At 30.8% G+C, this 27,078-nt stretch overlaps 4 protein-coding genes across 5 annotated transcripts in view; 1 reads left to right on the plus strand and 3 right to left on the minus strand.

Annotated features, from left to right (window-relative positions):
• The window catches only part of LOC125834427 (ethylene-responsive transcription factor SHINE 3-like), a 388,745-nt gene that overhangs the window by 327,520 nt on the left and 34,147 nt on the right, over positions 1 to 27,078 (minus strand). The gene's annotated exons all lie outside the window — the stretch shown is intronic.
• On the minus strand, positions 18,544 to 19,929 carry LOC125834422 (probable 6-phosphogluconolactonase 4, chloroplastic). Its single transcript, XM_049513572.1, has 3 exons — positions 19,715 to 19,929; positions 19,499 to 19,634; positions 18,544 to 19,283 (listed from the first exon to the last, which is right to left on the minus strand). Exons 1-3 carry the CDS (start codon positions 19,876 to 19,878, stop codon positions 18,801 to 18,803), a joined length of 783 nt encoding a protein of 260 aa, XP_049369529.1. The 5' UTR covers positions 19,879 to 19,929; the 3' UTR covers positions 18,544 to 18,800.
• LOC125834429 (ubiquitin-60S ribosomal protein L40) lies at positions 21,566 to 23,245 on the plus strand. 2 transcript variants are annotated; one of them, XM_049513581.1, is made up of 5 exons: positions 21,566 to 21,711; positions 21,798 to 21,884; positions 21,962 to 22,064; positions 23,035 to 23,101; positions 23,187 to 23,245. In XM_049513581.1, exons 1-5 carry the CDS (start codon positions 21,609 to 21,611, stop codon positions 23,211 to 23,213), a joined length of 387 nt encoding a protein of 128 aa, XP_049369538.1. In that variant the 5' UTR covers positions 21,566 to 21,608; the 3' UTR covers positions 23,214 to 23,245. The 2 variants fall into 2 exon arrangements, with proteins under 2 accessions (XP_049369538.1, XP_049369539.1); XM_049513582.1 differs by having other exon boundaries at positions 21,798 to 21,833.
• On the minus strand, positions 23,550 to 25,145 carry LOC125834426 (homeobox-leucine zipper protein ATHB-12-like). Its single transcript, XM_049513577.1, has 2 exons — positions 24,388 to 25,145; positions 23,550 to 24,302 (listed from the first exon to the last, which is right to left on the minus strand). Exons 1-2 carry the CDS (start codon positions 24,709 to 24,711, stop codon positions 23,949 to 23,951), a joined length of 678 nt encoding a protein of 225 aa, XP_049369534.1. The 5' UTR covers positions 24,712 to 25,145; the 3' UTR covers positions 23,550 to 23,948.

Consider the following 27,078-nt stretch of genomic DNA (forward strand, 5'->3'; position numbering starts at 1 on the left):
AACTGATAATAGCATGATAAGTATTCTTTCATTTTTAATTACAGATTTTAGATTTAAACACTCTGAATACGAAATCTTCTTTATTCTACTCTTTAATATAATTTAAAAAAAAATAAAAATTCAGACTTAATCAGCTTCAATATCAGTACAGATATTGAAAAACTAAAATAAAAAAGGCAGAGAGAGAGCGCACGCTGGATCTGAGTAAAGTTAGTTCCGTGGGATCGTGTTATGACTTATGCCTAAGCGAGCACTCTTTTGGCACAGATGTGACGTTCGAACAAGGCCAATCTCATGGTACTCTTCCTTCCATTTTATATTATTTTTCTAACTTAACTTATAGACGGTTTGACATTGATTTTGAGAGACTAAAAACACTTATTTATTTTAAGAAAAAAAATATTTTTATTAAAAAATTAAGTGTTTGACAAATAGTAAAAAGTGTTTTTAGATGGAAGTAAAATCAGGTTTTCTAATGTCCAGAAGAAGTTAGAAGTTTTTTTTTTTTATCTGAAACAAAAAATATCATTTTCATATATATATATATATATATATACTTCTTATTATTATCATATTTCATAAGTTTTCTTAAATTTCATTTAAGAATTTTATTTTTTATTTTTATATAATAAATTTTATAATTTATTTTACATTAAAAAGTATTATTTTATATATTATATATTATTTTACGTACTATTTTGCAGAATTAGAAAAAAAGGTAACAACAATATTTTTACAAAATTAGAAAAAAAATTAAAGATTTCGGCATCCCAAAACAATATTTAATATTAATTGAAAATTTAAACATGTACATTTTAATTTAATAAAGATTTCATTAATTTTTTTTATAAGAGATATTTAAAATAGCTTCTCAGTATAAAATAATTTTAATATTAGAAGTACATTAATAGTTGTCCTTTTTTGTAATTTGACAGTCAAAAACACTTTTTGAAAAAGATAGACAAACGTAATTTGCTTATGAAAAACACTTTCTAAATGAATTAGTCGAACACAAATTATTATTATTTTCAAAAGTACTTTTCTAAAAGGTTATTTTAAAAAAAATGCTTCTAAAAATAAGTTGTTTTAGCAGCAATGTCAAACATGCTCTCAATCAGTAACATGTGATTTCATCTCATAATTTTATATAATGAGATGAAATCTCAAATTCTCTAAAAAGTATGATTTGAGAATATTAAATTATGATTTGGATTTTTCAAATACAAAAATTAACCGATAAATTTATATTTTGTAAAATAAAACTCATATTTATATCTATTAACCATCTATTTTATATATAAATATCATTACTTTTTAAAGTCTTTATATCTCATATAGCCATCATTCTCACAAACATATATAAAAAATTTTGTTACTTCAAATCAATTTCTACTTTATCATTTATAATTTTATATTCACCAAATTCATTATTTTTTATTAATTTATTTACCAATTAAATTGAAATAAAATTGACCAACAAATGACTCAAAATAACAATGTTGGTTCGTCTTCTTGATCAAATGATCAAGAATGCAAGTTCAATGTGAGTGATTGTCCGTACTATGTCAGAGAATTATAATAAAGACTGGTACATTAGTATAAGTTATGTTCAATTTTAATTTTTTATTGAATTAAATTAGTTTAATAAATATTGTATTTTTAAAGAATAACTAATAGTGTATTATGCGATTTTATAAACTTTTGCATATTTGGCAAGATTGTATAAAGAATTGAGATAATTTTAATTGTTTTACAACTTAGGAAGTTTTTATTTTTATGAGAAAACATATAACATAAGAAGTCCAAAATTGTATACCCAAACAAAACTTGAGCTTCATCTCATAATTTCATATCGCATGACCAAAGGGGCGTTTGTTTGGAGGTTAATAACACTTATTTCGAGAAAGAATAAATTTTTTAAAAATATTACTTTCCCGGTAAGGTTGTCTGATAGTTCCATAAAAAATTGCTCAATAAGATATACCTAGTCTCTTTTGTTTACTATTTCATAAATTACTATTCTGGTTAATTATTTTAATTATTCTTATTAACAAGTTATTAAGCATCAAAGAGTTGATATTTAGTCTGTATAATTTGGATGCTCTTGAACTTAGAAATTCATTTGTTATTTTAAATTACGAACTTATTAGGAGTAAGCATTTTGACGCTTACCGTGGGAACAAAGGAAATTTTAGTATTGTTTACACCTATTTTTAGTCATTTGCTAAATTGTTTTATTTTGTTTCGTAAGAAAATTATCGTCATGTTTGAAGTTTCATAAAACAATCAATTTATTGAATATCAAAGAGTGATATATACGGTGTCTATTATGATGGCTTGACCTTGGATGAGGACGATATAGAGGTACCACCAGGTTTTGAAGTAAACCCTCAACCTCATCATGTCTGAGGTTGAAGGTTTAAGTCACCAAGAGAGTGAAGCAGATGAGAGCTCCTAGAAGGGGATTGTGCTCATAGTCGTAACATGTGTGAGCTCTAAAATTATTATTTTCTTGATGACCTTGCTTGACAACTCCGTCGAATTTTTTTCAATAAGATCTATACTCGTTTGTCTTGAGAATTTTTTCCTATTTTTCTCTTTCTTTTTTCACTTTATTGAAAAATTAGTGTTTGATCATAAAATTTTAAATACAACTCGAAGTTGTATTTGAAAAATACCCAAAATCCTATTTTCACTTTTAATTTTTTTTCCTTTTTCAGATTTACACTAATTTTTTTAGTCTTATAAAATACTTTCATTTATATTATATTTCATGTTTTTTCTTTAAAAAAAATAATTCAAAATCTAATTCCTTGGCTAAATGCGCTCTTAATCTCTTTTGCTTACTATTTCATAATTTATTATTTCAATTATTCTTATTAGCAAGTCATTAAGCGTCAAGAAATTATTTAATATTTAGTCTAATATAATTTATGTGTATTTAAACTTCGAACACAAACTCAACTGTTATGATAAATCACGAATTAAGAGAGAAACAAAAGTTATATAAAAGTATTCTAGCTTGCTCTCAAAATTTAAAAAACATAAATTAAATTTAAACCGGTAAGGTGAATAAAATGATCTTGTATTAAACCACACCACTATACACTACTCTTTCCAATTTTCATTTTTCACTAGACTTTGATTTTACCCTCTACCTAATTTTACACATCATTTTTTTCCTATTTTTAATTTTATTTTAAACAAAGTGATTATTCGTCATTAGCCTAGTCAACTTTAGGGAGGACTGATGAAGAAGTCGTAATTGGTAAGTTACCATTTATTTTATTGTTTTCTTTTCGGTAGGTCAACCAAAAATAGTCAAATTAATTTTAAAAAATATTACTACATTATATTATTTCCTCAATTAGACCAATCCCAAACATAATAATGATTAATCTACCACCCACCACTCATGGTTAACGTGGATGGATAGTATTTTCCAACACTTTTGAAAGTCTTAGCTTCTATAGTCTTGTGATTGAAATAGACCGAATCAAGATTAACCTTAAAATTTATACATAAAGCAAATGTATGTATCGTCGATGTTTACATCAATTCAATGAATGTATGACACATATATTTACGTATACTTTAACTATAACTAAAACAAAAGTAATTCATAGATGATCTCATATTAATTTATAACCATAGTAAATTAAAAATTATTACTTCCAATAATAATTTAATACAAATGTTGAATGCAAGTTTAATTTACACATCTTGTCACATTATCATATTTGTCTTTAAATTTTATGTATAATGTGTCAGAAGATCTCTATTGAACAGCAAGACATGTGCAATTGTGAATTGACAAGTCTTGGATCGTAATGACATTTATAATTATTATAATCAACAACGAAGGCATGAAGGCAAAACGTAATCAATCTGGGTTGTACCAGCATGCAGTGGTGAAGTAGTTCTCTACTTAATCAGAGTTTTCGAGTTCTAGTTATAAATATAAAAAAAATATCTTGTTAAAAGTGTTACCCTTAAATGAACCATGCAATACGTAATTTAGATTTAATCAGGCATGATTCTAATGCAGACTCCAAATATCAAGCGGAAAAAAAGAGACAAAACGTAGAGTTTTGCCAATTGTCATGTGCTTCATGGCCTAATTTTTTTGTGGAGATTACCCAAGTACTAATAACTAGGCCTACCACCAACCTGCTAATGCACAAAGTAATCATATTGTTTCTTTTTCTCTTTAAATCGCACATTTGGATTTGATAATGGATGTTTGGATTTCAAGTATAGAAATCATCAATAGTGAAAAATATTTCCCTATGATGGTGGACTATGGACCTTAGAAGTCATCACCAACGGAAAGACATAGGTAGAAATAGAATTTAAATTTTAAAACACAAACTCAAAAATTTAGTAACAAAATTTTAAATTTAATTTTTATGCATATTTAATAATTTTTTAAATACATATATAAAATTTACACCAAAGCAATTATTTTGTTTCAGTATATACGCCATGTTTACCTTCATAAAATAAAAAAATGTATGAGTTATTTTTGGGATCTCAACTTATGTAATTATATTTAATAGAAAGTAAGAAAGAATTCAATTAAATATTTAAAATATATTATAACCATTTGTGTGATTTTAAATTATCTTCTTAAAGATGATATGTAATTTTAAGAGATGATCTACTATAGCAAGACAAGGACAATCCAAGTATAGCAAATTTGTACGCAAGCAACAACCACACGTCAAAGTTTTCCACTTTTTCTGAACCAAAGTGATAGTACACAGTAAAGCTCGCGTCGAGAAAATAATAATGAAGAACGGAAAAAATTATGCAACAATCGTTTTATTGATTTAACTGCGAGTGTTACAATCTCTATGATTCCTCTAAATTTGCCTTTTCGGATATAATTCAAGGGTTCTTGAGATTGATCTTGAGTTTATCTTGATCTTGAACTTGAACTTGAACTTAATCTTGAACTTGAACTTTATCTTGATCTTGATCTTGATCGTTCTTGAACTTGAACTTTATCTTTATCTTGGCTTCTAGTTGAATCTAAGGGCTTCGAGCTTGATCTTGAATCCGGCGGTCTTGATCTTGATCGTTCTGAAACTTGAACTTTATCTTGATCTTGACTTCTAGTTGAATCTAAGGGCTTCGAGCTTAATCTTGAATCCGGCGGTCTTGATCTTGATCGTTCTTGAACTTGAACTTTATCTTGATCTTGACTTCTAGTTGATTCCAAGGGCTTCAAGCTTGATCTTGAATCCGACGGTCTTGATCTTGATCGTTCTTGAACTTGAACGCTTGAAATCTTGAATTTTCGAACTTGTAGAGAAATCTGTGGCTTTTGATCCACGAGCTTTCTCTAGCTTCTCGTTAGAATTCTTGGTTCTTTTTCTGATTTATAAGGACCCCTATTTATAGTTTTAGAATAATGGAGTTGTGATAGGAATAGGATTCCCTTCGGCCAATCAGATTTAAGTGACATGTCATATGAGTTTTATGGAGCGGGCTTTAATTAAATCCATATTTATTAGATTTAAATAATTAACTCAATTATATTAATTCATAATATTTATTTGGATTAATATATTCATGAATTTAATATAATCTGAATCATTTTATAAATTTATATTTAATAAATTTTAAATGACTACAAATGCACCTTCTTCAAGTCTTGTTGAGATATTTTATCTTTCAAAGACTAGGCTTAAAGAATTTGAAGACTTCAACTTGCAGACTTGAAGAATTTAAAGACATCAACTTGCATACTTGGAGATTTTGAAGACTTCATCTTGAAACAATTTTTTATTCATAGGGGTTTGCCCCCATTGGGTCACCACCATTTGGTGCAAGTTTGAAGTTTGATAAATGATTACTCATAGCTTTAACTTTCATGTGACAGATCAAGTGGGAACATGTGGTTTTTTGACACTCATGCAACTGAACTTAGAATATGGTTCTAAGCGCCTACGTACCTCAGTGAAGAGGATCAAGTCACAATATAGTTTTGAGAGAGTGTTTTTTTGTATCGTACACAGTTTATACTCTTGCGGGCCAAGAGTGACATGAAATTTAGACTCGTATCTTAAGGAGCATTTTGACTTAAAGATTTAACTCAAATTTAAAGAGCTTTATGATATATAGTTTAGGCTCGGGTTCAAGAAACATTTTAACTTGAAGATTTAACTCAAATTTAAAGAGTTTTATGATATACAGTTTAGACTCGTGTCTCAAAGAGCATTTTAACTTGAAGATTTAGCTCAAATTTAAAGAGCTTTATGATATACAGTTTAGGCTCGTGTCTCAAGAAGCATTTTAACTTGAAGATTTAACTCAAATTTAAAGAGCTTTATGATATACAGTTTTGGCTCATATTTCAAGGAGCATTTTAACTTGAAGATTTAGCTTAAATTTAAAGATCTTTATGATATACAATTTAGGCTTGTGTCTCGAGGAATATTTCAACTTGAATATCTAGATCAAATTTGAAGAGCTTTATGACATACAATTTTAACTCGTATTTCAACTTGAAGATTTAACTCAAATTTGAAGAGTTTTGCGACATGCCATTTAAGCTCGTGTTTTCAAGAGCATTTCAACTTGAAGATCTAACTCAAATTTGAAGAGTTTTATGACATACATTTTAAACTCGTGTTTCAAGGAGCATTTCAACTGGAAGATTTAACTCAAATGTAAAGAGCTTTCCAACTTAGAGATTTAACTTGAATTCGAAGAGTCTTATGATATACAGTTTAGACTTGTGCATCTAAGAACATTTCAGATTGCAGTTTAGGCTCATGCGATGAGAAACATTGTAACTTACAGTTTAGGCTCATGCAATAAAGAGCGTTGTAACTTGCAGTTTAGGCTCATACGATGAGGAGCATTATAACTTGAAGATTTAGGCTCATGCGATAAGGAGCATTGTAACTTGCAGTTTAAGCTCATACGTTAAAGAGCATTATAACTTGCAGTTTAGGCTTATACGATGAGGAGCATTGTAACTTACAGTTTAAGCTCATGTGTTAAGGAGCGTTGTAACTTGCAATTTAAGCTCATGCGTTAAAGAGTGTTGTAACTTTCAATTTAAGCTCATGCGTTAAGGAGCATTGCAACTTGTAGTTTAAGCCATGCGTTAAAGATCATTGCAACTTGCAGTTTAAGCTCATGTGTTAAGGAGCATTGCAACTTGCAATTTAAGCTCATACGTTAAGGAGCGTCTAGATATACATTGACTCTTCAAAGTCATTTTTGGATGCATACTTTCCCCTACTTTGGAGTTCTTCTATATCTTCATCATCACGAGGTCCATAGACAGAAGATCATTGATCTTCTCTTAAAGTCATGCTTAATTCTATGTTATGTCCACGAGTTGTCAACTCTTCGAATGTATTGGGCTTTAATCCCTGCAAGATGTAGTGAATACTCTAATGCATGCATTGAATGCACATTTCAATACTAGAAGTTTCACTAAGGCGATCTTTGCAATTGAGGCTTAAACTTCTCCATCGATTGATAAAGTCAACAACTAACTCATCTTCACCTTGATGAGCCTTTGTAAGTTCAATCATACTAACGACACATCATGTGCTATAGAAACAATTAAGGAATTCTTGTTCTAACTGCTCCTAACAATCTATAAAATTAGGTTCGAGATTCGTGTACCAATCAAATACATTTTCTTTGAGAGATCGAACAAACTCTTTAACGAGATAATCACCATACGTCCCAACATCATTGCAAGTTTTGATAAAATGTACTATATGTTGTTTGGGATTTCCTTTGCCATCAAATTGTTAAAGCTTAGAACGTTGATAGCCCTCAGACATTTTCAAGTTATCAATTCTTTGTGTATATGACTTTGCATATGTGGGAGAAAATTTGGATGAAGACTCAGATTTGTCTTCGATAGCCTCTATGATAAAGTTCTTCAATTGATTAATGAGAATCAAACCTTCAGCGGAGAGATGAATCTCTTTGATCTTTGTTTGCTTTATGAAAAACTCTCATTCGTCTTGAATTTTAGAAAGCTTCAGAGGTGCTTGACTCAATATTCTTTCGATCATGTTATCCATCTTATTTGTTAGCTTGGAAAGTTTAGCATCTTGTTCGTGAGTACACTTTGTCAAGCCTTCAATCGCCTTAGTCAAGCTTGCTAGTCATTCTTCTATAGTGCAAGTCATTTTGATATTCTTTGGTGCTTGAAAGGTTGAGATGAAAGGTAGAGATTGTCCCACTAGGCGTGCCAGAATTTGTAGACAGAAAAATTCGCGTCGAGAACGTAATAATCAAGAACGGAAAAAATTATGCAACAATCATTTTATTGATTTAAAGTTCAAGTGTTACAATCTTTATGATTCCTTTGACTTCGAATTTTCAGATATAATTCAAGGGCACTTGAGATTGATCTTGAGTTTATCTTGATCTTGAACTTGAACTTAATCTTGAACTTAAACTTTATCTTGATCTTGACTTCTAGTTGATTTCAAGGGCTTCGAGCTTGATCTTGAATCTGGTGGTCTTGATCTTGATCGTTCTTGAACTTGAACTTTATCTTTATCTTGACTTTTAGTTGAATCCAAGGGCTTCGAGCTTGATCTTGAATCCGGTGGTCTTGATCTTGATCGTTCTGGAACTTGAACTTTATCTTGATCTTGACTTCTAGTTGAATCTAAGGGCTTCTAGCTTGATCTTGAATCTGGCGGTGTTGATCTTGATCGTTCTTGAACTTGAACTTTATCTTGATCTTGACTCCTGGTTGATTCCAAGGGCTTCAAGCTTGGTCTTGAATCTGACGGTCTTGATCTTGATCGTTCTTGAACTTGAACGCTTGAAATCTTGAATTTTTGAACTTGTAGAGAAATCTGTGGCTTTTGATCCACACGTTTTCTCTAGCTTCTTGTTAGAATTCTTGAACTTGTAGAGAAATTTGTGGCTTTTGATCCACGAGCTTTCTCTAGCTTCTCATTAGAATTCTTGGTTCCTTTTCTGATTTATGAGGACCCCTATTTATAGTTTTAGAATAGAGAAGTTGTGATAGGAATAGAATTCCCTTCGGCCAATCAAATTTAAGTGACATGTCATATGAGTTTTATGGAGCGGTGTTTAATTAAATCCATATTTATTAGATTTAAATAATTAACTCAATTATATTAATCCATAATATTTATTTGGATTAATATATTCATGAATTTAATATAATCCGAATCATTTTATAAATTTATATTTAATAAATTTTAAATGACTACAATGATGATTCAAACATCACCACAATCATCTTTAGATTATTTCTTTTTATTGAAAAAGTTCGAATATACCATCAAATCTTGAAAAAAAGATTCATTTATGTTTATCCATCAAAGATTTAGTTCATTTACTCATTTTCATTTGGAAAAAGTTCATTCATATCATTATTTGTTAACTAGATTGACATAGATGTGTCAATTTTTTTAACATATGACATAGATACTTTCTTCTCAAAGCTCGATGACATATTTAAGCCTATTTCCTTTAAAATAATTGATTTGATTAATGCTGTGGCTGAATCATAATTGACCACGTGTAAAAAATGATTTTACAAAATTGAAACTATTTTCAATTAAGAAATAATGGCATAATGAACTTTTTCTTAAACAAAAAAATGACATAGATAAGCCAAACTTTTAACATATGACATAGATGAACTTTTTCTCAAAGTTCGATAACATATTTGAGCCTTTTCCCTTGTTTTTTTTTTTTGTTAATTCCTACTTAAATTTAAAAGAGAAGTATTGAAAGTATCTTTAAACTTGGTGTGAATGGTTATTTTTGTTCCCAAATTATTGACAGTTTAAAAAATAAATTCAACTTGACTACTTGAACTTAAATACACTTCTTCCATGTGGCATGAGAAGAGTGTAAAAATACTCATCTACTTAACTAACTGAACTTAAATACACTCTTTCCATGTGACATGAGAAAAACATATTTTAAATTCAGTTAGTCAAGTAGAATAATATTTTTAAGAAAAAGTTAAAGAACGAAACTAATAATTCGTGACAAGTTTAGAAATACTTTCAATATTTCTTTCTAAATTTAACTTATATGAGTAGACAATATAAAATTTATAATTTTAAGTAAATAAAATATAAAAAAAAAATTGTTTTATTTTTGTATTAGATACATTAATTCGAAGTATTTAAATAGGGGAAACTTTCGCAAATAGCCACTATAATAAACTTAATTATACTCCATAACTATAGTTTGCATATTTACAGGTTGTAGCTATAGTTTAAGTTATCTCGTTCGTATAATTCGTGGATTTATATAATTCGCGGGTACATTTGTATAATTCAGTTATTTTTGTATAAACTCTAAATAACGAATTTATACAATTACAAACATCAGAAGTGTAAACAATTATACAAATTCCAAATTATAAAAACGTTATACAAATTATATTATACAAATTCCGAATTATACAAAACTAAAAAGGTCAGTCACATAAATATAGCTAAAAGTAGGTCGCGAATTGTAATTAAGGCAAACTATAATTATGTTAACTAATTAACTAGTATATGTTTGTTTATACGCGTAATTTACCCTTTAAATAGTATCCATAGTTGGTGGTAACTCTTTTTTACCCAAAGAGATACTTTAAATTCTATTATTGGTAAATTTCAATTATTTTTACTCTTCAATATTCAAATTATAAATAAGGAAAATAATTGTAGAAGACAACTTGAACTCTATATTACTATAAAAGAAATCTTTTAGCATTATGACTTTGTTATCAAAATTAGGAAGAATTCAATCGTGTCTTGTTTTCTTTGATAGTCAATTTTTATTCTATTGTTGTTCAACACCATGAAATTTGAATCAATTAACAACACCAACCTTCAAAGCAATCAACAAAATAAATATAAACAATCAAAATCACTATTCTATAATATAGTACCCTTTTCGTCACAGTTTATATACATACTTTTCACTTGGATGCATGTTGAATCTTTTAATTTTTAAAATATAAGCTTTACATATTTAAAAATTATTAAAAAACTACTACAATATATTTTTAATTATTCAAAATATATAACGAACATATTAAAAAATTATAATAACAAAATAAATTTATTTGACTTTCCGAATTTGAACATCATCACATAAATTGAGATGGAAGAAATAACTTCTTTAAATATGTATTGTTTTGTTCAAACGAAAATCTTCCTTTTAAGAAGACGATTCCGACCGATTGGATAGCTTTTGCTATCTTTTTTTCTATTTGAATTTTATATGTTCCTAATGTTTTGGGGCATCCTGATCTATCTATATATGAGGGGGACATCTAGATGAGTAGGCTTTTTTTTATTCACGAATCGACTATAAAAAAATCTTAGAGTTGCGTAAACTATTGATATACCGGCGAAGAGAAGGTCTTTCGAGTCTTTCAAGCATCAATGAAACTTTAATTGAAGACCTTTTAGAGCCTCATTATTTTTGACATGTTGTGCTCTAGGACTGTCCCGCAAAGATCTTTGGCACTTGCGTCTCTCTCTGCTCGGTCTTTACTTTTAAACATAGGAGGTGAAAAAGGCTATTTATAAGTGTGATCCTCTATCCTTTCTCTTTCTATCATCAATGAGATGGAATGGAGAGCAAACTTAGGCTTTCGTGGGGTTGACTTACCAATAGGTTCAAAATAAATTTGTACCACAGGTTTTGAATGATCTACTAGAAGACCCTAGACCTATTCATTCTTTTTTAGACTCGCTTGACGATTTTTTTTCATCCCGTAAAATAATACTTCTCTTTTTAACTCTAGTTTTGTTGTCATAGCTATCCACTCCATTATGTGATAGAGTCTTTGTTCCAATCCCTTCGCAGGGATGAGAGAAGTGAGTGAAGGGTAATACATATGGTAGAAATCATTCCAATCGCGAAATTGAACACAAGCCAATCAATTAAATTTTTTTTCTTGCTCTCCCTCAGCAGTGCAGGAAAGGAGTTGAATAATCTAAGTCTTTTAGTAGAAACTTAGATGACCTTACAAAAAGCGAAAAATAAAAGCCACACTTGTTTGGTTTAAATTTTTTTAAGACTGTTACCACTTGACTAATAAGATAGAAAGACCGAATCAATGAATTATCAAATTGTTCATTCGAAAGAATTGGAACCCTACTTATTGGACGATCATAATCCTTTTCAAAAATTGAAATTCTTGATCAATGAAGAAACAACATCACCATTTTTGAATCAAACCTATTCATTCTTCTCTTGCAATGTCAATGAATAAGTTGACTAGGACTGATTTCTTTTCCATAACGACTAATAACATTCAAATAAAAAATTTCACTTTCAATTTTGGACCTCAACATCCTTTTGCTCAGGTCTGTCAAAATTAACATTAAAAATGAGCGAAGAAGTGGTGAAACGCGCAGAACCACATCATGAATTTTGTAGTGTGGCACGAAGTCATTGATATTGAGTCGGCTCCTATGCCGCTAGTTATGCCCTGCTTGGTCCTCCTCTTTCAACAACGATAGAGGGTTGGATCGGGCTTTTGCCCATTGTCGAAGATTTCCTACTGTTATCCCACATGGGAGTCCGCATCGTGTCTCAGTTTCAGTATGACTAGTCATTCGAAAAAGTTAACTAATCATGATTGACTTGATCAACCTTTACCTAACTTTTAAGTATGATTTTAATTCTTTATAGAATACTTGTTAGAAATTTTTGGGACAAAGCTAAGTAAATAATTATTTTCTTGCATCTAAGATGAGACGCTTAGGGGGAGAGAAATTGGGAATACCATGAAAATCCTTACCATAAAGCTCAAATCCACCATGAATGGGAAAGAGATGAAGATCTCAACAGTGAAAAAAATTAGAAAAGGTCAGTTTGAACTCTTCCTATTTCTCTTTTGACATATTTTTTGTTTTATTATTACTTCAATTTCTATTTAGATGCTTTTGTTTTATTTTGTTTATTTTAATTTTTTAGGGATTGAGACTTCTTTGTAATAAGTTTGTTTTTCTTATAAATAGAAGGGAAATGGCCTTGGGCCCAATTTGATTTAAAAAAAAAACAAGTCCTAGGACTAAGGAATGGAGAGAGAAAAAAAGTAATTATATTAAGAAAGTAATTTTAAGAAAATAATGTAGTAATTAGCTACTTTCTTCCTTTTTATTTATTTAATTTTGACTTTTTACTTGTTATTTCTTACTTCGTTTGTCCAACAATAGACTTGACACATTCCTTAAGAAACAATAAATAATAGAGGTAATATTACTATTTTATCCTTTGACTTTATTAAATTTAAGAATAAGTTACATAAATCCCATAGTGTAAGACCTAAATTATATCTTATTCCAACTCTTTTTTATTTTACAATAATCCCTTAATTTTTACACTTTTCGGATACATAGCTCACTAGCCGGATACATTAATGCTGATACATAATGCATCCAGTTGTTATGCTAAAAAAAGGAAAAGAAACAAAAAATTCAATCAAAATACCATAAATTACGCTTACACGTTTCTTCTTACTGTCAATCAGTCAGTCGCAAATCCTAACAAAATCAACAAACTCAAAATTCAAATTTCTTTCTCCATCAACAACACGCAATGACATATGGAATGGGGCTGGGCTGGGAACACGAAGCCTATTGTGGATTAACTTGCAAATATAGAGAGCTTACATGGATCCCATAAGTGTCAAAAAGACCCCGCAGTATACTTGTTTCTTCATCTAACTCCCCGTTGTTGTTATCATCTCTCACTTTTTCCTTGGGATATGAGTTGTTATCCTCGCCAATCTTGGAATCATCATTCTTTTTTGTCTATGTTGTAAAAGTTGGTCTATCTTGATTATATGGAGCCCATGTTCATAGAAGAACCTTTCTTTGATACAACATGAACCTATTAATCTTGTTGAGACATTTCAGAATCTGGAAAAGTGAGATGAGGTATGAACGATACAAAAGTGATGAAATTATTGTTGGTCAAAATATTGATTTTGTGAATCTCGAATCAGCCATTGCAATTGAATTAGAGATTGATACAATCGACAAAAAGGTTGAAGAGATGCATAGCTTTGATGGATCATCCATACCTTTTATAATGTTGTGCAATCGTTTTTTGAATTATGTTTTCGAGATGGATAGATTTATCAATACATTATTATTTATGTATCTTGTTTAAATTGATAAGTATTGTATTTCTACTAGATACATTAAATAAGTAATTATTGCCCATAAGATGTTAGGTTTGAGATCGATATATTACTTTGTGGTAGTTGTTATGTATTGATACATTTAGTATAAATTTGAATTTACGTATTATACCTAAAAAAATTAGTGCATCATACATTACTATTTATGTATCTTATTTTGTTTGAAAATGCTATATTTTATAAAAAGATTCATTATATATGTAATTGTTCCTAACAACATTTTTTTGTGTGATACAAAACACAGTGGTGAGTTTGATATGTATATGATACATGCAATAAAGTTTGAAACTATTGAATTTAATATAAATTAATTTGATATACAATGTTTTAGCTATAGAACACTAGGATTTATGTGTCAAGTATATTTATAGGGTAATGTGTACAAACACATAACCTTCTAATTTGAATAAGTCTGAACAAAAATTAAAGACTACAAATACATAATAACAACTGATACATGGTAGATTATACAATTGTAATAATTATGTATCAGATAAATAATTAAAGGCATGAGACAAAGAGTTTGAAAACGAGAACTCCTTTCCTTATTTGGTGTACCTACTTGAGCCGGATGAAAGAAAACTTTCACATCCGATTTTGAAGGGGGGGAGATCCTATAGGAACCTATATGTATCAGAAAAAGATTAACAACAAAAAATCAAAAAAATAAACAAATGAAATCAACCAGTTACTCTATAAATGTTGTGTCATATACATAACTATGAATAAGTTTGGGTGTATGCATTTTGTAGTAATAGATAACGAATTTTGTAATAGTTATGTATCAAATACATAACCATGAACATGATACATACTAATGTGTGTTTCAATATATTAAGGTTATGTATCGAAACTAATATTTGAACACGATACATTGTCATGAAGAATTGTAATGTATCATAATGTTGAAACGAAGGCATTATACATTAATTTAAGAAACAAAAACAACTAGATACATTAAAAATCTAAACCCATATATATCAGAAAAAGGTAAACAAGAAAAAGTAAAAAAAAATCAACAATCTGATTTATTTCGACTTCTCCTTCTCAACATTCACTTTGGAAGACGAAGTTACATCCATTTTTTCCTACATTTACTTTAGAAGACGAAGGTACATCCTTCTTCTCCTTCTCCTTCTCAACATTCACTCTTGTATCTTTTTTTTTACTGTTAACAATGGCGTCACCCATGGATCTCGATCCAAAGTCCTTACCAGAGCCATCAACAGATCAATTTTTTTCCGCCTTTTTGAGTGTTTTGTCCACTGTCTAATTAGAAGTAGAAGATACATCCTTCTCCAACTAATTGGGTAAGCCTAATATTGAAAGCTAGACCCTCCATCCATATGTATTAGCGATTTTTGAAGATGAAAAACTAAAAAAAATAATTGAAAACTGAAATGATGGAAAGAGATCTACCTTTTGTATAACTTGAAATCCTTAATTGGAAAGAGAAAAAAAATTGAAATTCAAAAATGGATTAATGGGGTAACTGTTGAGAGATTTGTGGCGTGAAAAAAGAAGCGAAAAATCATGGGATGAGTATCGATAGTGATGTATCCGGAAAAGTGAGAGAAATTGAGGAAAGGAGATATTTATGTAATTTATTGAAACGGTAGAGATTTTAAGAAAATAGGGTAAAAAAGATGTGTAGTTAGGTAATTTTTACTAAATTTAATGCTTTGAGAAATATGAAAGGTGATAAATAACATTTAATAGCAAGGGTAAAATAGACACAAAAGATAAATTATCTGCTGATTTTCTAAATTGGACAAGTATTGTTGGACGGAGGGAGTACAAATTAAGAAAAGACAATATATTTTTACCTATTATATCCTCAATTTATTATAGAGTTAATGTTTTTGAAAAAACATAGAACCTTAAATTGATTTTGAAATTCTATCAATTAATAGGGGTAAAGTGGTAACTCACTATATCAATTATTATTTTCTTAATAGATGTGTCAAGTCAAAATTAGACAAGTAAATCAAAACTAAGAGAGTATTACCTATTAATATTATCTTCTTGTATATATTTCCACGTATCGTGAATAATCTCAAAATAACTTAATTCACGGATAACAACCCCAAGGGCACTAAATGTATTTTGTCTATTGTATCCTTAATAGACAATTAATTACTTGTAGTTATTTATTATTATAGAAAATAAACTATTGGCCTCACAAACTATACCACCTTATGCAGTGGCGGAGCCAGAAATTTCACGAAGGGTGTCCAAGTGCTAAAGTGAACCTACTCTTCTTAAAAAGTGATTTTTTTGTAACTAGTGAGATTCGAACACATAAACACTTTAAGTTTGTGAGTCTTTACACTTTCAAAACACCTGAAACCACTAGGCTACATCATATTGTTGTGTCAAGAGTGTCCAAAATATGTTATGTAGTCACTTTATCATTTTACTTGTATATAGGTATAATTTTTCGACGAATGATGTCCAATTGGACACCCTGACATAAGGGTTACGCCACTGACCTTATGTTGAGAAGCTGAAACCTAACCTTCTCTGATTTGTTCTTCAACGTCTTTTTCTTTTGGTCAACTAATAACGTCCAATTAATTTTCAAACTGTATACTATTAGGCCAAGCACATAACTATCTAGTACGACTTTTTATTTTGGTGCATGCATGTATAATGAGTCAAAAGATTTATTTATTTATTTTTATCCTAGGAGCTTCCAACTCACAACTTTCGAGTCGAAAGTGAGGGCACCTTTTGCTCTCTTAGTGACTCGAACTCACAACTTTTGGGTTTGAAGTGTGGATTGCCTGTCATCCGAGCAACTCCCTAAAAGCACAGATCAAAACTAACACTTCACTCATAAATGGGCGAACTGTCCATCCCTAACGTTAATTCCGTCTATTTCACTAGGAACTACAATTCTTTTTATTAACTATCTCTTCTAAATTTTAAGTGTATCGTGAAGTCTATTTGATAGATAGAATCTTGAATTTCTTCAATAAAAGTATAAAAAATAAAATTGTAATTTTTTTTTCATGAAATGAATTTTATTATTTATTTGCTTACAATCAATAGTAAAAAAAAAAAAACAAATAAATAAATAGTGAAAAAACTACCGATTTTCCTACCCAAACTACATCTTTGTGCCATGCCACTTGGAGCAATGGCCATTACATTTCTACGACACCTAGTATTATTGGCTCTAAAAGTTCTCGGATATTGCGTATTTACAATTAATTGAATAGAAAAAGTGGCCACGCATCGCCCGAAGAAAAAAATAAAATGCCATAAGTTTGCTGGTAATTCTTTGAACTGCAATACTTTCTGGGAGTAATTTCCCTAGATAGTCACCCATATTTGATAAATTACCTAGGAATATTACTTATGTTTGTTTTAGGACTATAATATTACCCAACTTTGCCTATTTTTCTCAAAATATATTGACACAAAAAATACATTATCTCTCTCCTGTTAGGATGCTATGTCACATTATTCTTTTTTTATTATTATTAACAATTTTTAAAAAAAAATACATTATCTCTCTCCAATTTATTGAAATGAATCAGTGATTACCTGCAAATGGAAGTTCTCCGTAGGACAAACAATTCCACCACCTTTAGAATCACCCACACATGAAATAGGAAACATCACAAGCAATTTTCGTCCGTTACAATGGCAGTAACACCAAATGAAAACCTATGCACAGATGAGTAGTTGTAATCAAGAACATACCTTGCAATCACCACTAGAACTTCTGAATACCAAAAGGCCCAAGGCAGGATAATATTATGTAGTGCAGTTCACAGAATATATAGAGATGAGGATAAGTTGTTTTTTTCATATGGGATGTGGCGGGAAGGGGGCAAGGGAAGCACTACCATTTTCTCCATCCTCCACCTTCTGTAAGCTAGAAGAGAATCAGAAAAGCTTGATGGTCATAGTTTCAACAACAACAACAACAAACCCCCACATGTGGTGTCTGGAGAGGATAGAATGTATGTAGGTTTTATCCCTACCTCGTAAAGATAGAGAGCATGTTCCTGGTAGACCCTCAGTTCAAAAAAAAGCATAACAAAGTAGCTACTATAGAAAACATGTCAAAGGAAAAAAAAACTACAATAAAATAGTGTGATAATCGAAGTATAAGAGACAATAGAAAGTAGCATCCATATATCAAAAGACAAGAAACTAAATGAGAGATACTATGAGTCTATGACTACTTGTATGGAAAGGATAAGCCAGCAATGCTGAAGTACCTACTATCATTCTACACTAATCTATGTCCTCCATAACCTTATATCTAAGGTCATGTCCTGTTTAATCACGTCTAGCCAGTACTTTGATGGCAAGAGACAAAAAGACCTCCCTGATACAATACTGAATACCAATGTATTATATTCTGATCACGGATCTCAGTTCGCAAAGAGAAGTTATCAAACCTTATAGAGTATGCAATTCTTCATATCTTACATAACTTTTACCTTCTAGAGGATAAAGTTAAAGTTATAATAAGTACCAAGCAAGGATGGTTAACCATCACTAGGCAACACATTCAAGGGGCACCAAACTTTATACCTCAAATCCTATTTGGATTACCCTTATTAACTATATCACATAGATAGCAAAATCATCCAGAGGTCTGTAGTTTTGATGCAGCATCCTTGTCTAAAAACCAGGTCAGTTCCTCTTCAGCTGACACCTCAGTACAAGGGGGAGGAATCCCATCAGGAGGAGGTGCATTACCCAGAGCGACATCAACCATATTAGCTAACTCTGCTCCTGTGACCACCATTGCTATCTCTGAAGCCGAATTAATTACCGGAAATGTGAAAGTAATCCTTGGTGGAGGAGGTTTTGGTGAGTCTGTAATGAAGGTGACCAGCCGCTCCTTCTCATGGCGGTGAGGACGCAAAGGAAACAAAGACGCTACATGTCCATCTGGCCCCATACCTAATAGCATAAGATCAAATTTGGGGAATCCACTAATAGCTGACAAGGGCAGAACTTTGCTTTCAACCAATTTTTTCAGACGAGCCTCATAATCAGCTGCTGCACCCTCAGGTGACTCCTTGTCATTAATCGCATAAATGTTAGAAGAGGGGATTGGAACCTGCCAAAAGAAGCCAATCATCCAATTAATTTCTGGAGGTCACCACTCTAGTCTTATCACCCAATTAACTCAAATCTCTGATATGTAAAGTCATGTGCATCAGAAACAACTAGCTTATCCGATGAAATTGAAAACTTATCAAAACTAAGCAAATCCAATTTCAACAATATAATGGAAACACAGAAAGGAAGAATCAATCTGATCTATTGATGTACCTTAGAAAGAAACCCATCCAAAGCAAGTTTGTAATTGCTATCATCGTGACCTAGAGGAACCACTCTTTCATCCACCCAAAAAATCCACCATTTCGACCACTCAATTGAGTCTTTGTACGGCGGCTCTACCAATTTCCTGTCCAACAAGAAATCTGAAATTAAAGGGGAATAATAAAAGCCTAAAAATAGTGTTTGATCAATAAAATTTACATTTACCTCATGGTGTCGATAAGAGAACCACCAGAGAGCACAACAGTGAAAGAACCTTTTTGTTTGATGAATTTTTCCGATAGATCAGCAGTGTATTTCGCGAGTGCCTTTGATACATCTTCTTCGGAGTCGAATTTTAGCACCGTCTTCTTCCCTTTCTGGGTTGCCATTTTAGCCTAAATCTGAAGCTATTTCTTGAGAGTTGAGTGTGTTTTGCACTTATAAGGAGCATACCTTATAATTTGTACATGAAAAACAGTACAAGCTGCGAAAAACATATTTCCTTATTAGAGCTTGTTTGGATGGTTGTTAGTATTGTATTTTAAATTTAAATACTGTTTTAATTGCTAATTAAAATTTATTACTATATGATATTATAATAATGGAAAATCTCATTTTTTGTAATAGTCAATTTGTTCTGATCACATTGTAAATTTGTAATGTTACATTTATTTTTATCATTTTATTTGTTACTTATTATTTAACAATTATATTTATTATTTATCTTTATCATTTTTAATTGTAACTTTATTTAGTACTTTTCTTATAGATTTATTATTTAAGTTATTAATGTGTAAAATTATGTTTCCACAAAAACGATATAATCTATTTTAAACATTATATTCATTAAAATAATGTAGTATGATACAATTTGAATTTGAAATCACATCGATTTGAAGTTGAAATTTTGTTTCTATATGTAATTTGGATTTCTTAAATTAAATTTTCCTCATATACATGCAAATCCACAAGGTGTAAAAACTATCAAAATTTCTCCAATTCTTTCACAATATTATCAAATGAGAAAATCATAGTTTATAAAATAACTTAAGTCAGTGCATTGGTAAATCACATATGTTCATGTTCTTTTTATAAATAAATATATGCGATTATAAACTTTCAAAGACACAAATTCATAAAGACCTTCTAGTCAACAATAGTACTAACTAGTTATTCTTTAATATAGTCCATGGTATAACCAATCTTTCCATGTCGAATATGAATCTTTTTTCTTTTAGACAAAAAAAAAACTAAAATAACTTGAGATCATGTTTTTATGAAAAACTTGATATTTGATATCATAATTCCAAGTCACATGTCAAAATCTAATTTTAAAACCATAATTTCACATCACATATCCAAACATGAGCTAAAAAGGGGTGAAATATAATGAAAATAGAGATTTCTAAGTAAGCTAGCGTTTGATGCTAAGTTTTCAAATCATATTTGGGTGAAGTTTTTGGTGAAGTTTCACCACGTGTTTAGCCCCAAATTTAAAAAATATTTGACTATTTCAAAAAATATAATTTATACCTATAAGTTTTAAAAATGATTAAAAATACCCATAAATTTATATTATCATTTTATAATGAATATGTTCTGTTAAAAATAACCTTATAATATAATTGATAACAATCAACAATAACACAATAACAATATAAGCAAGACAATACAATAATTACATACTCAAACTTGTCATTGATTCAGTTATAATTATAACCCATTAAACACAAATTATTATTTTTCTCAATTTTATCATTCAAATTAGAACTCAATTTTTTTCGGAGGAGATAATAACAAATATTAGTTGAAATAAATAAATAATGAGTATTTTTTATAAAATATAAAAGTTTGGAGTGATTTTTGAATTTTTTAAAGTTTCCAAATACTAGAACTTGACCCAAATATAACTAATTTTTTTAATATTTGGAATATATATTATCAAATTATATGATCAAATACTACTTCAAAAATATTTTGGGACCAAACGGGTTCTAAGTATCGTAATGTTTCGTGAGCCCACATCACTATAGTCTATAAGCCCTCCCCTGTAACATAACTGATAACACGAACAAAGCCCACCCTCGCCTCGCTCTGGCTTGACACTCCATTGAAGAAGATGCAGATCTTCGTGAAAACCCTAACAGGGAAGACTATAACCCTTGAGGTTGAATCCAGCGATACAATCGACAATGTAAAGGCTAAGATTCAGGATAAGGAAGGTACTCAATTGTTAAATCCTAAATCGTTTTTTTTCTTTTTTTTCATTTCTTTACTGTGAAACATAAAATTGGTGGGTACTTTCTAGGCATCCCTCCGGACCAGCAGCGTTTGATATTTGCTGGTAAGCAGCTTGAAGATGGACGTACGCTAGCAGATTATAATATCCAAAAAGGTCTGTGTGTAATGAAATTGGATAATTTACATTGGTTTATTTGCTAGTTTGTTTTGGTTGATATTTTCTTCAAACAGAGTCCACTCTGCACCTTGTTCTGAGGCTTCGCGGTGGGATTATTGAACCTTCTCTTATGGCTTTGGCCCGGAAATACAACCAGGAAAAGATGATTTGCCGCAAGTAAGTTCAATATTCACACTTGTAGTATTGGAATGAAGTGTACATGTGAATGGATTATAGAATATTTATGTAGTCGATTCCAATTAATCCTGATTTGAGATTGTAAAGTTGAAGCTATTGGTATTTTGCAAAGTTTTGATAGTTCTGGTAGGTTCTATCTGTTGTTCCCCTAGGTCCTGAACATGGATGCATAATGCATTGCTAGTATGTCAGAAGAGTAAGCGGGGAGAATGACTGTGTAGTGAAATGCCATTTTTTTTTCTGTGAGGTCAAGCTTGTAGATGGCTATTCCTGTTCTTGTTCTCACTTGTAATGCACGGTGATTATCTTTCGCCTCTGTATTCTGCATTGGCACAAGAGTAATTTATGTCATGGTGATGACATGGAAAAGTAACCTGGAAGGCTGTCCTGGTGGTCATTCTTAGATATATTTCAGGCGAAAATTAATGTCTATTAGCTGCTGCTATCGATTTGTATGTATGGGAGCATTGTACTTAGCTATGGAATTATGATCCTTTACCAACATATGCGCATGTTAGCCAAAGAAAAAACTACAAAGTTACACTTTGAGGACATGGGAGGGACAGAAACCTGCTAAATATTTACCTTCCCCTTAAACTATTAACGGTGTATAGGTTTGCCAGTATAGCTCTTTTATATTGTCCTCTTTTTGAGCTACTTTTGTACCATTTGGTAGACATGATATGGAAGCTATCCTGTGCAAGGTAGTGGCTAGGATATGGTATGCATGACATTTTTCTATTTGCTCAAGTGACTGTTGAACAGATCAGTTTTTACCGTCCTTATCTCCAGAGGGGTTGCATGATCATTGCACAACTAATAAACTTTTGGTGCTAAAATGAAGTCAATTGATATCGTGTTCTATTGGTTTAAGTTGCATGACTGATGAGTTATGGTCTTTTTATTCTTTCTGATTGGGTGTATTTATGCATTTTCTTTTTTGCTGCAGGTGCTATGCGCGTTTGCACCCTCGTGCTGTCAATTGCAGGAAAAAGAAGTGTGGCCATAGCAACCAGGTATCTTCTTGGTCAATTTTGTGAACTGTTGTGCATTACTAGACTCCATACTAAATGATTCTTCTGTTTCCTACTTTTATTTCAGTTGAGGCCAAAGAAGAAGATCAAGTAAACAGGTGTTTGCATTTTTGCAGTCAAGACACTCTATGTTTGCATTTTTGCAGTCAAGACACTCTATCATTTGGCACTCTTTTGTATTTTATTTGCTTGTTTAACTTCGTTCCGTCCTTCGATGTTTGTTTCACTATATAACATAAGTTCTAAAATGTTAGTACTTCCATTTGCTCTACTCAGCTGAGTTTTGTCAAGTGCACAACAAATTAGGATCAAGCCCTATGCTTTAAAGTTCGTCATTAGCGGCTGCAATATGCATGAAACTACCCGTTAAGGGAAAACATTAACACACTTTTACATGCTAACCTACTAAAAGTTTTTCTATTCACATAACTCGAAATTAAGACCTGACTTTTGATTATGGCACATCCATTTTATTTTATTGTGATTACACATAGAATCCCTATATACACTGATTTCTTTCTTGTGAACTAAATTACAAGCTATATATATCCATTATCAAAAGAAAGAAACATCACTGTGACATTTTGGGAGAAAGGCTAGTGTATCTCTTTCTCATGTTATGCTACTAGTTTTCCTTGCAAATCATTTTGGCAAGCTCCTTCCAGATTCTCGGCACAATGGGAGAAAGATCAACTGGGAATGAAGTCCCTCCTATTCTCTGCACACAACCTTGGCTCCATCAATGTGAGTAAGAAAACATAAACTTTTTTGTTGATCGAAGTTTGATCACCTGTTTACTCCTTTGAAAGTATTGATGTATATGTTGAGTTCAAAATTCCCACCACTTAGAATTTTCACATGACAGGTCGAAGGAATCACCTGGGCCTACAGCATACCAGTGCTCAGGTGATCCTAAGGAACTGTCTCCTAATTCCTCCATGTTCCAAAACTCTTCTTCTTCCTTCCACCTCAAGTGTTCAAATAGTGTTCCTTCTATGTCACTATCTGCTCCCTTAATCCTCTCGTGGTCTAAACTCGTATTTATGCAACCTGGGATATTGTCCTTCACATCTACTTCTGCTTCTATATTTTCTGAGCTTGTATAGATTTCACTGTCTATTGAATCTTGGCTTCTGCTGCAACCAGCATGGTTGTTTTCCATCTGATCACTTAGTTCCTGTAACTGTTCCAAAACAAAATACATCATTTATATATAGCTAACTCCAACTTGTTTGGATCGAACAATATTGAGAAAGTTAATAAGATACCTGCTTGAGCAAAGATTCCTTTTCTTTCTTCAACGATTCAAACTTAATAGCTAAATTGTCGAATTCATCTTTGAGTCGTCTATATTCATGCTCTAGTTGCTTTGTTTTCCATCTTGCCCTTCTGTTCTGGAACCAAATCGCAACTTGCCGTGGTTGCAGCCCGAGATCTCTGGCCAGTTCAAGCTTCTTGCTAGGTTCAAGCGTTGTCTTTTGTTTAAACATGGACTCAAGTACCTTCACTTGTTCATCACTAAACCTTTTACCATCTTCATGACTCTTCTTCTTTGAACACTCAACTGGACTACCATCTTCTGCTACTTCCATAACTTTATTGATGGGGGATAAGAAATAAGAGTTTTATTAATTTATTTGAAACTTGTCTAAAGAATTGGGCTTCTTTTATTAATATAGATACTTCACTATATAGTAAGGCAAGCATGCAAGAAATATCTAGTTTGGTTACTCTCAGGTGATTGAGACTTGTGGTTTGTTGTTTAATTTAAGCCAATCGTTTAAGCTATCGTGTATCTTTTTCTAGTTCGATCACTTTTTTGGACATCTCTATCTATGGACCTCTTTTTATCTTTTTAGTTTGGGGCTACATTCCATCTCTAATAAATGTTGCTACATTTTGGTGTGGATAAGACAGGTCAAAGATAACTGTGTCATTCTTATTGATAAAAGGAGAAATTTATTCTTCTAACTAATCTCTCTTAGTTTTTAAATCAATAATTTCATTCTTTATGTCCAATCGTGAGAGATGTGATTATGTTACTTTGTATTGATCGTATATGCATAACTATATGTTCCAATTTTACGTGGAACACTTTTTTTTTTAAATTCCTTTTAATCCTTGATGAAATATTAGAAATATATTTAAATTCGGCGTGAATTATAAGTTTTATCTCTAAATTATTGATATCCTTAAAAATGTCCCTTTATTTGACTAATTGAACTTAAATACACCATCGATCTTGTAATATGAGTGAAATATACTCTTTAATTCTCGTCAAGTTTAAGGGTATTTTTGAACACTTCTCTCGACTTTTTGTTAAGAGTTCAATGTTCCTACAAGAGTTTGAGACCACTTGCTATGTGTCATGTGACAAATTGGGTGTGAATCTAAAGTTAGTTAATCAAAGAGGGTTGTTTTTAAGGCTATCGATAATTCAGAACGAAATTATTAACTTGCAATAAATTCAAAAATATTTTCAATACTTCTCTTAATAATTTATAATCACATGAATATTTAAGATTCATTTTAAATTACAAATTTTAAAAATTATTTTCTTTCCTTAAATTTTGTATTTAATCATATGATATCACATATAAATTGATAAATTGAAACGAAGGATTAGTTTCTTTTCCACATTGGGAGAGTACTGTTAGGTGATTTTAAGAGTTAGATGTGGTGTCAGTAAGCTGGTGGATATGGCCGCCTAATAACGACAAAATAGAGCTAATACTTTGATATCATTAATAATCATGAGGAACACCCAAAATATGTACAACTTGCGGCCATTAGAGCACTTATCTTTGACTCAACACTCCTTTTCTTTTTTTAAAAAAAACCACGTTAGCATATAATGATATTTTTATTTACCTAAAGTACGAATAAGGTCTGTGCATTGATTATCTTCTTTAGTTAAAACTTGAATTTTGTATATTCAAATTTTAAGCTCTTTAAAGTTACTACGTTCACTCAATAAATTTCTTAAGATAAATATAAAATTTAGATTAAAGCTACTGAGTTCGAAAAAATGCATAGGTTGTACAGTGGCTCGATCCCTACTCGAGTACTCGCAAGATTACAATGAGCTTATTATTGATATTTAGCATATATTGGTAGCTTTAATTAAATATTTTATATTATATTTTAAAAAAATATTTAATATATATAAATAATTTATATAAAATCTAAGTTTATATTTTTTAAAATTCTTTTGTGTCAATGTCTTATCTCAAATATCGTCATTAAGGTTTAGTCACTTGACTTGTGATGGAATAGTTTATTTGATGTAATGACTCTATAGGTTCCGTCCTTGTCAAATGTTTCAAGTGTCTATTACACTCTAGACAGATGTCATATGCTTTAAGGTACCTCTCTCTCTCTCTCCTTTTTTTTTTTTCAAATTTAATTTTATTATTGTCTTAAAGTAGCTATCGAAGTCATCGAAAGGAATCTTGAAATTGTGAAAATTCACAAGGTGCATCTGATGAAATTAATCACTGAAATTATTTTGGAACATTTAATTTAGTTATGATTTGTATCATCTAATGTATCACGCTCTAAAACTTAAAAGAATTTTGATAATAGATAAGAAGATGGAAGTGATGTGAATTTAATTGATTTGATTTTATTCTGTTTTATTTTCTTACTCGGTTTGTTTTTTCAATCACTTCCTTTTGTGTACAATAAAAAAAGAATATAACCACCATATTTGTTGGTGTTCCAGGACGATTACGACCTTATATAAGCGAGTTCTAATTTATAATTTAAACTGATCATAAATTTTTAGGATTAGATTTATCACTCTCGAAGGATGTTGTAAACATGTGACACCAAAAGGCATGTGAGATGGGTGGACGAGGCGAATTCAAAATTTTGAGTAAATGGATGAAATATCCATATTATCACTAAGTTCCGTGTCGTCAATGGAGTGGTTAGCATGTAACATGAGCCAAATTTGT

This window comes from Solanum verrucosum, unplaced genomic scaffold (assembly GCF_900185275.1).
Source record: "Solanum verrucosum unplaced genomic scaffold, falcon-dt-bn FXZP01000279.1, whole genome shotgun sequence".
Lineage (NCBI taxonomy): Eukaryota > Viridiplantae > Streptophyta > Magnoliopsida > Solanales > Solanaceae > Solanum > Solanum verrucosum.